This window comes from Meleagris gallopavo, chromosome 1 (genome assembly GCF_000146605.3).
Source record: "Meleagris gallopavo isolate NT-WF06-2002-E0010 breed Aviagen turkey brand Nicholas breeding stock chromosome 1, Turkey_5.1, whole genome shotgun sequence".
NCBI lineage: Eukaryota > Metazoa > Chordata > Aves > Galliformes > Phasianidae > Meleagris > Meleagris gallopavo.
Genome location: NC_015011.2, coordinates 102835020 through 102847637, shown reverse-complemented (window position 1 = coordinate 102847637; position 12618 = coordinate 102835020). Strand labels below are relative to the sequence as shown.

The window sequence follows — 12618 nt, the reverse complement described above, 5'->3', positions numbered from 1 at the left end:
TTCCCCCTTGATTGGAAACAGTCAATCCAAAACAGCCTAGCCTGTTAAAGATGAGCTTCCTCTGCAAATGAGGTAGAATTGTGAAGCTGAGTTTTGAAAGTGCTGGATACTTCAAGCAGCACCAAGGAGTACCCAATCCGGTTACTGTGTTGGAGCTGGCTGATGAGGTGAGTTGGGGTTGGAGTCACAGGTATTTCCCTGGCTTCTCTCTCAGGGTTGCTAAGGATGTAAGGAGTGACAAAAGCTAGTAACAGTTCTGACAGAAATGGTTTTCCCTTTGAATTTCCACTACTATTGATTAGTTTGCCAAGGACATATAGATTTAAGCAGCTATGCAGACTCGAAGAGCAACGTGTTTGGACACATTTTTCTTATGTATTCTAAGGTGCTGAATCATAGAATATGTAAGAAATATTCAAGAGTACGATAGTTATTCTTGACTGCAAGGGTCTGTGGTGGACCAGTTATTGCATAATTCCTTAAAGTCACTGTGAAAGTAACATTGTTTTCTGTAGAGTTTCTAGACAAAGCTGGTTAGCTTGTTGAAAACAGAAAATATGTTTTTTCTACTTCTGAAATGTGTAAGCTTGATCTGAATGGGAAAGTCAAATTATTTTTTTCTGTATGATTTACTAGTGCCAACAATAAACAGACTTGGTACACATTGGCAATTAATTGCTTTCCAGCTTGCTGATATCAGTGACCAACTTTAAAGATTGGAATTCAACTAGGTGATCTCCAGAGGTCCCTTCCAACCGCTATGATTCTGTGTCTGTAACTAGTAAATCATATTTTCTTATCTATCACTTCTAATTTTGATTGAAAAGGGGGAAGAGGGCATTTTGAATCTCCAAAATATTCTTCGTGCTTCAACAAATAAATACAATGAACCAAGCTGAAATGAAAAAGAACCTTCTTTTCATCTGTGGAAGAATTTATTATTTTTTGGTTACGATTATCAGTTGCACAGATACACTTAACCAGTGACTTCCTGTAATCACACTAAAGCTTTGAGTGGAGGAAGAACTGCACCTCAGATAGGTGAATTAAAAAAAAGAAAAAACAAAAATCCTTTAAAATAATGTGTTGAGTTAGAGCATAATATGTGCTTTGTTGCAATTTTAAATTTTAACTATTCTACAAAACTATTTATTTTGCACAAATAGTCGTACAATGCTGGAGGTATTTATTTTCTTTGAAAATAAAGAGCCCTTTCTATTTAAGGAGGGGAAAGGAGGGGAGAGGAAAAGAAAATTGATTGTCTATTCTAAGGAACACCACCCAGGATGATAGCAGTGACTGTTTCAGTGCCAGTGCCTCTTCTTTCAGTGCACTGAAAGGGTTAAAATAATTAGTTGTACATGGACCTCATTTTACTTACAAGTCATTCACCAATACTATCTGCTGATTGTGATTGATTTTTAATATATTTGTAGGCACAGGAGCAAAATGTTTATTTTACAGTCAGGAGGATGTGTTTCTTTATCAGTATGGAAGCACTGATGGATGGAGCACTGCATTTTTATCAGCTTGGTAAGTTGCTGGTACTTTTACAGTGGAAGAGAGGTAGTGCTGCTGGCTTTTCACTATAACTCCTCCTGAGTTACTGAAATAAGATACCGTGACATTATTATGGAGTTCTCTCTAGAATAATTCACAGAATCAAATATCTCATGTATTGTATTCTGAATATACCGTTCTATAAATAAACCAGATTTTCCCCTTAGAAAAATACTGCTTTGAAACAGTGTACTGATTCTCTAAATATTCAGTGAGCTTTTATTGGCTACATTGTTTTTTTGTGTCTTGTCCTTATTTATTTATTTATTTTTCCTAAGGACTCCTCATAAGGTTTCTGAGTTAGCAAGCACAACATGGTTTGTTGGCTGGGATGTGATGGGAGGAGGAAAGAGTTTTGATACTTATGTTTCCTGTTTGTTTCCCTTTTCTAAGGAAGCAACATACTAAATGATGGGGGTTTCCAACTACCTTTGTTAATCATGTTTGTTGAAACAAAGTTACTGAAGCAGCTTGATTTCTGGAGGAACAGGATTTGTTTTGGAAGGGGTGATGTATTTAAAAATCAAATACCAAGAGAAAATAAAAACATCTGTGTCAACAGGAACTCCTTCAGAAAGACATCTGATGTGAGGTGTCCGGGATAAGAAAGAAAGGCAAATGACTGTTTGCATTTCCTAATCCAAAGACGGTACTCAGTGGAAGTGTGTCATTGCTAGAGCCTGTGTACTGACGTTGTGTCCTCAGTGTGCTAAAGGCTGTGTGATTACAAATCCGGGCTTGTGTTTAGAGTAACAAATAACAACAATTAAAGTATTGCCTTATTGTTCTTACCCACAGGTTGTTTTTTACAGATGGGTGATTGTTACTTGATTGGAAGAAATGAATTGTTCTAGTTTTAATTGCATATCTCAAAGGAGATGTTTATTATTCAGTAATGATGTAGAAGAACAAATGCAAAAGGAAGACATACAGGAGAGGATGTCTGTGATGTGCATGGCAAAATTAAACTAGAAAAAGCGTTTCCTCTCTTTTGGGAACGTATGCTTTTTAAATAGGCAACTTCAGCGAGTGGCTTAATCTCTTTTGTATCTAGTTTCAGAATAAATCCTGGTAATGCAGTTTAATACTTGTAAGACTAACACCCTAAAAGCCAGATTTGCAAGAGAGACTTGCTTGGCTAAGTATCTAACCCAAATGATGTCAATAGAAATGGCACCAAAGTATACTTGTGTGTGCTGGTTTGTTGCATGCCCACTGCTCCTTAAAGGGTGATTTTTAAGGCACTTTTCCAGAACCATAAAGATTCTAACTAATCTAGTAGGAAATTTTTCCTCTTCTTTCCCAGTACTACCTGCAAACATAGGCAAGGAACAAAAAATAACTGATGCATTAAAACAGGCATGCATGGAATGTTGCCCAAGTATAGCCTGCTGAATCATAGAAACACCAAGGTTGGAAAAGACCTACAAGATCATCCAGTCCAACAGTCCACCTATCACCAATAGTTCCCACTAAACCATGTCCTTCAATACAACATCTAAACGTTCCTTGAAGACTTCTAGGGTTGGTGATTCCACCATCTCCCTGGGCAGCCCATTCCAACACCTGACCACTCTATCAGGGAAGTAGTATTTCCTAATGTCCAGCCTGAATCTCCCTCGCTGCAACTTGGGGCCAATCTCTCTTATCCTTTCACAGCCACACGAGAGAAGAGGCTGAACCAATCTCACTACAACCTCCCTTCAGGTGACTGTAGAGATTGATGAGGTCTCCCCTGAGCCTCCTCTTCTCCAGACTGAACAACCCCAGTTCCCTCAGTCACTCCCCAACAGACTTGTGCTCCAGACCCTCACAGCTTTTTTGCCCTTCTCTGGACACGCTCCAGAGCTTCCATGACTTTCTTGTAGTGAGGGGCCCAAAACTGAACACAGTGCTCAAGGTGTGGCCTCTGCAGTACTGAATACTGAAGTACAGTTACTTCCCTGCTCCTGCTAGCAACACTATTTCCGATATAAGTCAGGATGCCATTGGCAGAAGAAGGGGAGAGGTCATGCAGGGCTGGAGAACAGGATGGAACATAGGTCTGGTAGCCATCCTCTGGTCATGTAGGCTGTGCAGGCCAGATGGCTATGCTTCTGTCACTTCCCTCACCTTACCTATGCCTAACATTGCGCAGCCTGGTACTTGTGTCAAGGCCTGAACTTTGACTGGAAGTTGTCAAAGAAAAGAGAAAATGCCACCTTTGGCAAAAACATGGGGACTGTAAAACTGGTAATTAACGTATTAACAATCCCTCACATTTTTGGGAACTGAAAACGAGGTCTTTAAAAATCAATGGACGTTTATCTGTTTTTCTGTAAAGTCATGTGTTCTTCATACCCCTGCTCATATTGTAATTTGTATACCTTGTAGAAGTTTGCCCCCCCCTTACCTATCAAACAAATCACGTGTTAAAAAGAGAATAAAATCACGGTGCTGGGGGACAGCTTTTGGAGCTCCCCTCCCCCTTTGGGCCCCATCCTGCAACAGACATGTCAACAAGACAGGTATTATAACCTTTCCTACCCTAATTTACCTTCCTTGGAATTTGTATAACCTTACCCAACCTAACTTACCCTTACCTACCATAATTTGCACATGGCTATGAGATCAGCACTGCCTGTGCTAAAACCAGGGCATGGGGAGGGCATGGGCAGTGCTAACTCAAGAGATGGCAAATAGCTGTATGCAGTTTGGTACACTGGCTAAACATAGCCCTGAGAACAGAAAAAAAATAGGCAGCTATGCTTTCTGTTTTGATAAAGGAATTTGAGAGTAGGTTTCAGGATTGACAAAATCATCAGTTTATGTTTGCAACTCCATTTTCAGTTGTCATAAATACATTACCTATCCAGGCAAGGGTGAAAGGTTGGACACCCGTGCATTAGGATATACTCACAGTGTGTCGGGAACAGAACAGTTCCCAAGATGCCTGGCACACTGCCGTTCTAAATAACTTCTAGTTTACCTAGTAGATGTATTCTGGTAGTGTTTCACACAATCCTAACCTTTATTTGTAGATTGCTGTAAGATTGTTTTATTTTTCATAAAGTATATCCCATTTTCTTTTATCTTTCTGGGGTGCTTCTTTCTGTGGCACAACTTGCTGACATGTGAAGCAATTCTGTTATTTGTGTGTGACACCTGAGAACCTCCATCTTGTACCAGAGTGCTACTTTGCTAGTTGCCATACAAATGTGAAGTCAAAAAAACCACTCTGCATGCTACAGAAGTTACCATTGTAATCAGTATGAGGACAATAAAAGAACATGTTAAAATATTAGTCAACGTAGTTCAAACAAGGTATCAGGCTAGTGATATTTTGGGAATATTGTGATATTTTGAGAATCCAGATTAGATGATGGCTTCTTACAGAGCTTATACAAGAGGATGTGGCAATCTGGGATGTCAGAGTCTGCAAGAAGACTGGGTTGAGAAAATTGCTCAGACAGTAGGCCTGGTTGAGTGGCTGAATGTGGTTATAACCACGCCTTGTGACAGAAGAAAAAAGATGTTTCAGCATTTTTTTTGTGTTTTTATTTTCTTTTGCAGGCAGAGAACAGAACTGTGTAGAAAGATTAGAAACACAGAGTAGTGTTATAGAAACAGGGCATAAGCTTTGATTTGGGAAGGAGAGACCACTGAACTAGAGAGGGAATTTGTAGGATCAATAAGTATACAAATATTAAAGTACTGGATGATCAGTAAGTATACAAGGAAGTTAGGCTAGTAAAATTATCATGTTGGAAAAGATAATCAGAGATAAATGGAAAGTGTTGTAGACTTGCAAGAAACTCCACAAGAAGAAATCTTCAGAGAGAGATCTTTCCCTAGTGGCAGTCAGCCCTTAAATGGGGTCTAGAGGAGGTGCAGCCAGGCTCCACCCCTTCCAATCACGCAGGTGAATTGCCTTCACCTGTGCTTCCAGGGCTGACTCAGTGCTCGCCTCAGGTGATCAATCAGAGGTTCAGGCTGTGATCCAACAGTTCCCATACAGAGTTACATGAATTAGGTGACTGAAAACAGACTTCTAATGCCAAAGATGTATGTACAGCCTTGAGGATTCCCCACATTTAGCATAAGACATCTGTCCTTTCGTTACTGAAGATGAGTCAATAAAGTTCTTCATTTTATTTCAGAAGGGTTATAAGATTCTGACTTAACATGGTATTTAATAGATAAATTGACCTTAAACTACTGTTAGAATCCTTAAAGACACCATTTGATAAGAGCATCTCAAGTAGATTTGTTTGAACTGAGTCTTGAATCTCTTCTAGTGAGGATCAACAGAAGCATGAACCACAGCTAGTTTAAAAAGGCCTGGCTCCTAGGAGCCATGAATTATTTGAATTAACGACAATGGTTGGAGAAGGTGCCAACCTTCTGATGGAAGGAAGGAAGGAAACAAACACAGAGAAAAGCAGGCAGAGGAAGTTGTGGAACAGAGAACCCCATAACGTACAAAGTTAAGTCAAAGGACTACAGAAACATTTCCACCAAGGGAAGACTTAGCATTGTCTCTGACTGTTGTGGATTAATATTGCCAATAGTAAACTAATTGTCAGATATTGTAGATGTACAAATCCACTAATACACAGTTTAATTTTCCAGCGTTTGTCAACATTCTGTGTGCAGCTTGTTGCAGCAGCTTGCCCGGTAAGAGGCTTCTATTGTCTTTCCAACACTTTTCCTAGTGTTTCAGAGGAACTTGCATGTTCTTACAGCTTCATTCTTCTAGAAGAAAGAACTTGAATGAAATACAGGGGGACAGTCCTTTGCATTGTTGCTGTTGTGCGGAACTCACTGTTCTGTTTTATGGTTGCTTTATTTGGGGGCAAATTTTGGTCTTCTCTAATGAGGTTTATTGATTAGATTTGCTGCAATCTGAAATTTGTTTGTCATTCATATTGATGATGATGACGATAGGTTATTGTGTGTTTTCTCTTCTTTTTTTTCCTTCCTTTTCTAGAAGAGATTCCAAGAGGGCCAGTTGATAATCTACAAATGACATCTAACAATTTTCAGCACATTTTGTCCTGGCAGGCACAAAGTGATCCAACTGTGCCAACATACTATCGTGTACTGTACAAGAACCAGAGGCAAGTCTTACTTCATATAAGACACATTTTTTTCTTTTTATGTTTATCAATTCAAAATACTCAGCCTTGTTGTTTTTTTTTTTTCTTTCTGTTTTTCCATTCCACAAAGATGCCTTCATATAACAGAGGATCCAAACAGATTACTTTGAATTTTTAGTTACTCTTTATTTTGATTTACAGTAACTGGAAGATTGCAAAACAGTGTTCACGAATTGTACAACCCTTCTGTAACATGACAGATGATTTTGAAGTTTTTTCTGATGAATATTCTACATTCGTTCAGAGCTTTGTAGGAACTGAAGTATTCAATTCCTCTTCAATTACTTTTTCACCACTCTCTAATAGTAAGTTCATTTGTTCTTTTCAGTTTTTGTTCCAGTTAGGTGTAAATGTCCTACATTATATATATATATATATATATAATAAGGCATTATAAACTAACTTTTTTTTTAAAACTGAAATATTATTGGTTCTGAGTACACAGTGTATATTTTTTCCATGTTTTCCTTTTCTTCTTTTTTTGAACAGCATTCTTGGGACCTCCAGAATTTAATATCAGTTCCTGTCTACGCTGCATAAATATCACCATAAAGCTGCCACCCACTCACTTAAGAGAAAATGGAAAGCTGCTATCTTTATTTGATATATATAACTACCTTGATTATGAAATAACACTGAAAGCAGTTGATGAAAAACATAAGGTAAAGAACTTTTGTTTCTATTTCTTTCTTTAGACAAGAAATATAGAATACATAAAATGACTCTAATGGTCAGCAGATTCACACAAGTGAACAGAAAATACTTAGAATACTTAGAATAAAACATTAGCTTGACTTCCTTATACTGCAGAGTAGCAGACCTAGAAAGGAATACTGGTTGTCCTGTATCCTTACAGGGACTGGGGAAAGGGACTGGGGCTTAGCCATAAGAAGATACTTATGAGAAGATAAGAAGCCCATAAGAAGATACTGAAATAATGGGAGATGGCTTAGTGTTTGCAAGCAAAAATCAGTTAAAGGCTGCAGTCTCTGACAGTGTAAATTTGCTGTAGAAACAGATAATCCGTTCCCTGTAACAAAAAATAGTGAACTGAAATTCACAGTTGTGCAGACCTTAAGTTAAAAAGGGAGGCATTAGCACTGGGGCTGGCACAGCGCTGGAATAAGTTGGCTAGCCAGAGAGCCAACTGCCTGCACTGGAAGCTTTTTAGGCATAAAGTAAGCATCTTGACAGCTAGAACAAGAGATGAAGCAATTGCCTAGGTAAAACACTGAGTTACTATGTCAGTTTTTCCAGTTTCACATGTCACGTTCTCTCTTTTTGGGTGAACAGTTAACTTTAAAACACTCTCTTTCATAACAGACGTCATGCGAGAAAATCACTGAAGATCCTTTTAGTACAGTCATTGAAGAATTGTATCCAAATAGAAATTACTGTGTGTCTGTTATGGTCACTGCATCTCTAAATAAACATTCCATCCCATCAGCCTGGAAATGCATAACTACGGACTCTATAGCTGAGAAAGGTAACTATGCTGTGATGCAGACATTGTTTCTGCTTCCATTAGGTACCAGTGGTTTCTTTGTACTTAGGAAGATTTACAAGTCGATTCTAAAAATATCAAGAAAGTACCAAAAAAGTGATAAACATCATGGGGATTCATAAAAATATAAATATTAATATAAATACAAAACCTCATCCGTTTGGGGGCTACAGATCTATTGCTAATCCCACACACGATTCGAATCTGCACTAACTGCATAAATAGTTATTAAAGATGGTGTAATTTCTTTCTTTAGTTTCTGATTCTAACTTGAAATTTGCTTGTCTTGACCTGGAGGTGTCCCTTCTATCCAAAATTATTCTCAGATTCTAAGTAGCTGTTCTGAATGTGGAATATGAAATGTGGTAATTGAAAACTTCATTCATGCTTGTTTTGTTTTTTTTTCACTTGCAGATTACCAGAGCATCACAATTGCAGTAGCTGTATGTTTTTCACTTATTTTAGCTGTCATCCTGAAATGTATGCATGTAGGAGGTTATATTCTTCAAAAGAAAACACTTCCAGATACCTTGGTACGTAATTTTCATATTAACCTTCCTGGTTCAAGCTGGAAGCTCGCCATATAAAATTTCTAAGTATATGTATTAGGTACAAATAATGTATATCCATATAGCATTTAAATTTGCATTTGCTTGTATCAAAGATAGTCTGTAGGCTACTAAGTCACACACACACACACATGCACACACAAACAAACAAACTCTGTGGTGCACAGAAACAGGCTACCCCACAGAAGAGAATTTTCTAGCCTTTGAAAATGATCTCATATATGTAAATCTTTCCTGCTGCATATAAATTTCTTGCAATATATCTGAGCCAGGACAATTACACCAAAACAACAAAAAAAGGAACTATATAGCTCTGGAAGAAAACTTATTCAAGGAGGAGGTTTAGGCAAACGCAAAGTAAGCAGTACCTGCATCACCTCCAGATACTAAGCTATTTTCAGTCAGCTCAGTCAGTTATAGGGTTTTGCATAAGTCCATAATTAAGGCAGAGTACCGTCCAATGCTGCGTGCCTGGACTTCAGTGAGGGCTGTCAGTTTACAGGAGTGGAGAAGAGGGAAAAATCCTAGATGCCTTGACCTCTGCAGAAAAGCTGACAATGTGGCACAAAGGGAATAATTTGTTTGACAACCTCATGGTTGGGGTATTTTTTCAGACTTTTCTATGTGAGTGTGCCAGTTTGGCTTATAGTCTGTTGTTTTTTGATTCAATTTGTTCTTTTAGGTATTCATGAAAACGTTTACCTATTTACCATGTACATTTGAATCTGAAGAAATAGCCTCTGTAGAAGTCATTTATAACGAGGTTAAAAAAAAGGCAGAAGGATCCATTGGGGCTGTCAGCAATGAAGATGACAGCGATGACGGTGAAAGCGATGCCACGAGTAATCATGACTACACGAGGCGTGATATCATACGCAGAGCACCTCAGTCCTCTGACACATCTCATGTATTTGTGCAGCGCTCTACAAGTAGTAATTGTGATGACAGTAGCAGCTGGGTGAGCCAGAATCCAGATGATGACCCAGAAGTCTTTGAAGAAAACGAGCTGGATGCTGAAGAAGAGAAAGACATTAATAGTGAGTTACTCAGTCCTTTGTCTAAGGTAAATTGTACCTATTCTCTTAGGTCAAGGAGCAATGCTTGCTTTATGATAAATTTAAAATCTGTGCTTCTGGGAATCTCTGAAGAGACCACAGATAGTTCTGCAGCTCTCCTCTCTTCCCAAGAAGATGCTGTTGACTGGCAATGTACACATGCTGTTGAATCCAAACTCCTTGACGACATAGAAAGCACGCAGAAACCACATCATCTAAACAGCTCTGATGTGTGGCAAAATTCAGCTAGTTCTTCCAGTGAAAGTGACTCATCGGATTCAGATATGGACCCAAAAAGCGAATACATACGAAGATGAATAACTGAGAACCACTATTAATTTGTAGCATACCAATAGATATTATCTAACTTAGCTGTTTCTGGACTGAACATACAGATCTGGTCCTTTTTTAGTTTTCTTTTTTTTTTTAACATTCTGAAAACGTATGCCCAAATGCCAGAAATACACAGGACTTATTTGTAACAAATATTTCTGTGACCTTTCCATGTATGATTCAGCTTATGTTACCTACAGAAGAATGAAAAGCACTGTTAGAATGTAACAGAAAAAGGGAGTCATTATTTTGTCTTGTGGTTAAATAATGTATTATACATTTTAGCTGTAACATAGTAAATATTTTCTATAAACTCAAGTGAAGAGTTATCTTATAGAAGGAGGAGATGTGAGCGGCCTGCCTTTTAACCTGTCCGCTTTTTAGTTTGAAAGGGCTCTGCTACTGTTCTTTAGCTCTGTTGGTGGGTTACTCTGAAACCTGTTGCTGGATGGATCACAGCCAGAAGGGTAGTGCTGTGTTCAAGTCAGTGAACTGATTTCTAAATTCACACAGAGAAAGCTGATCAAATGAAATCATGGAGGTGTGGGGAAGGGAGTTGAAAGTGCCCAGAAAAGAATACCCTAGAGTTCTTACTGTGAATTAAAGCATTAAAAGTATACCTTTTTAATACAAATTTGTGTATTTACGTACTATTTTTTAATGTTTATATGACATTTAAAAATTACTGGAGTGCGAAGTTGTACTTCTAACGCTTGATAAAAACAAATTTTTTCATACTTCTGTCTGTGAATTCTTAACGGTGGTTCCTTCATGTATTTGTTAAGTTAAATTGGCTATCCTGCTAAGAATTGACTCCTTGTGGGGGAGGGCTCTTAGGTGTCACTTTGCCAGATAAGCAACTCTTCTCTCTTTCTGCTGATCTGCTCAGTACTTCTCTCATCAGTTTCTGGCTGGTGGTGTGTCTGCCAGTCGTTCTTTTGATTGGGGAGCTAGAGTAATCTCTACAGTGCTGTACTACATTGTGCTGCTGTACTACTTTTAAGAGATTGATGCACAGAAACTTCACAGCTGAGTTTTGTTACCATTAAGTCAGGGATTCCCTTTTAGTGGCGCTGGGAAGCATTGAGGATATTTCACCATAAGCACTTCAAAGATGACACATCCACAGAATCACAGAATGGCCAGGATTGGAAAGGACCTCAAGGATCATGAAGCTCCAACCCTCCCTGCCACAGGCAGGGCCACCAACCTCCCCATTTAATACTAGACCAGGCTGCCCAGGGCCCCATCCAACCTGGCCTTGAACACCTCCAGGGATGGGGCACCACAACCTCTCTGGGCAGCCTGTTCCAGCACCTCACCACTCCCTCTGTAAAGAACTTCCCCCTGATATCAACCCAAATCTTCCCTTCTTCAACTTAAAACCATTTCCCTTTGTCCTGCTGTTATCAACCCTTTGAAAGAGTTGACTCCCCTCCTGTTTATAGGCTCCCTTGAGATGCTGAAAGGTTGCACTGAGGTCATCCCACAGTCTTCTCTTCTCCAGGCTGAACAAGCCCAGCTCCCTCAGTCTGTCTTTGTAGAGGAAGTGCTCCAGTCCACTGACACAATTCAGAGTTCATTATATTTCCAGAGATAGTATGCATTCAATTACCTGCAAGATAATTAATATATATATATATACCTCTCTTGGGTAGTGATTGATGATGTTTCCGGTCTTCTATTCCATGGTCTCTTCTACTGTCTAGTGTCCTTTTAGCATCATGACAGTCCAACCAACAGCCTTCTACTTCATCCAGTGGTCTTCCTCACTCACCCTCCAGATGAACTTTCTTCATTGATGCACACTCAGTAGGATGCCTATTATAAGTAATTTATAGGTACCAGAATGGTAAGATTTGCTCACTCAGCCATTATTTCTGAATATCTGCTCGTCCTTGGATAGAGATAAGTTTGGCAAGCTTAATGATACATACCGGTGTGTTGGAAAATAAGGAGGATAGAGGGGAGTATCTTGACATCTGCTTGTTGCATCCCACTGTACTCACAGATGAAACAGTTTGGCCTTGTGCGGAGGCCCTATGTTTGATAGCCTACTCGTGTCTTTTCATTATTGTGTTTCTTTTGCTGAAGTTCTCTTGTTAAAACAGAATAGCCTTACATCATGCTTCCTAGTCCATAATGCAACATCTAAAAGCCATTACAGTTTTGCAAGCTAATCACATAATACAACAATTCAACAGCTGTATTTCTAAAAATGTGCTACTAAAATTTATTGCATGTTTATTTCTTCAGACCAGAACTAAGCAGGTACAATTACTTGCCAGCTCGGATCTTGCTAAGTTAACTATTTGCAGATTTATACATCCAACTTGGCCCCTCCACAGAGCGACAACAGGGGAACGTCAGGTGCTGCTTGCGTTTCAACTCGAGCGCTGGTGCCGCCCTGAGAGGGAATTTCCCTGCGGACTGCGGTTCCTCCTTCCCCAGGCCGCCCC

General features: G+C 39.1%; 1 protein-coding gene across 3 annotated transcripts; it reads left to right on the top strand.

The window, feature by feature from the left end:
* Positions 1-6: 6 nt before the first annotated feature.
* Positions 7-10721, top strand: IFNAR2 (interferon alpha and beta receptor subunit 2). Of its 3 annotated transcripts, XM_003202902.4 has the most exons (9): positions 7-167; positions 1437-1533; positions 6172-6216; positions 6530-6659; positions 6840-7003; positions 7188-7360; positions 8022-8184; positions 8617-8735; positions 9454-10721. In XM_003202902.4, exons 2-9 carry the CDS (start codon positions 1473-1475, stop codon positions 10141-10143), a joined length of 1545 nt encoding a protein of 514 aa, XP_003202950.2. In that variant the 5' UTR covers positions 7-167; positions 1437-1472; the 3' UTR covers positions 10144-10721. The 3 variants fall into 3 exon arrangements, with proteins under 3 accessions (XP_003202950.2, XP_019476141.1, XP_010721238.1); XM_019620596.2 differs by lacking the exon at positions 1437-1533; XM_010722936.3 differs by lacking the exon at positions 6172-6216.
* The last annotated feature ends 1897 nt before the right edge of the window (positions 10722-12618 follow it).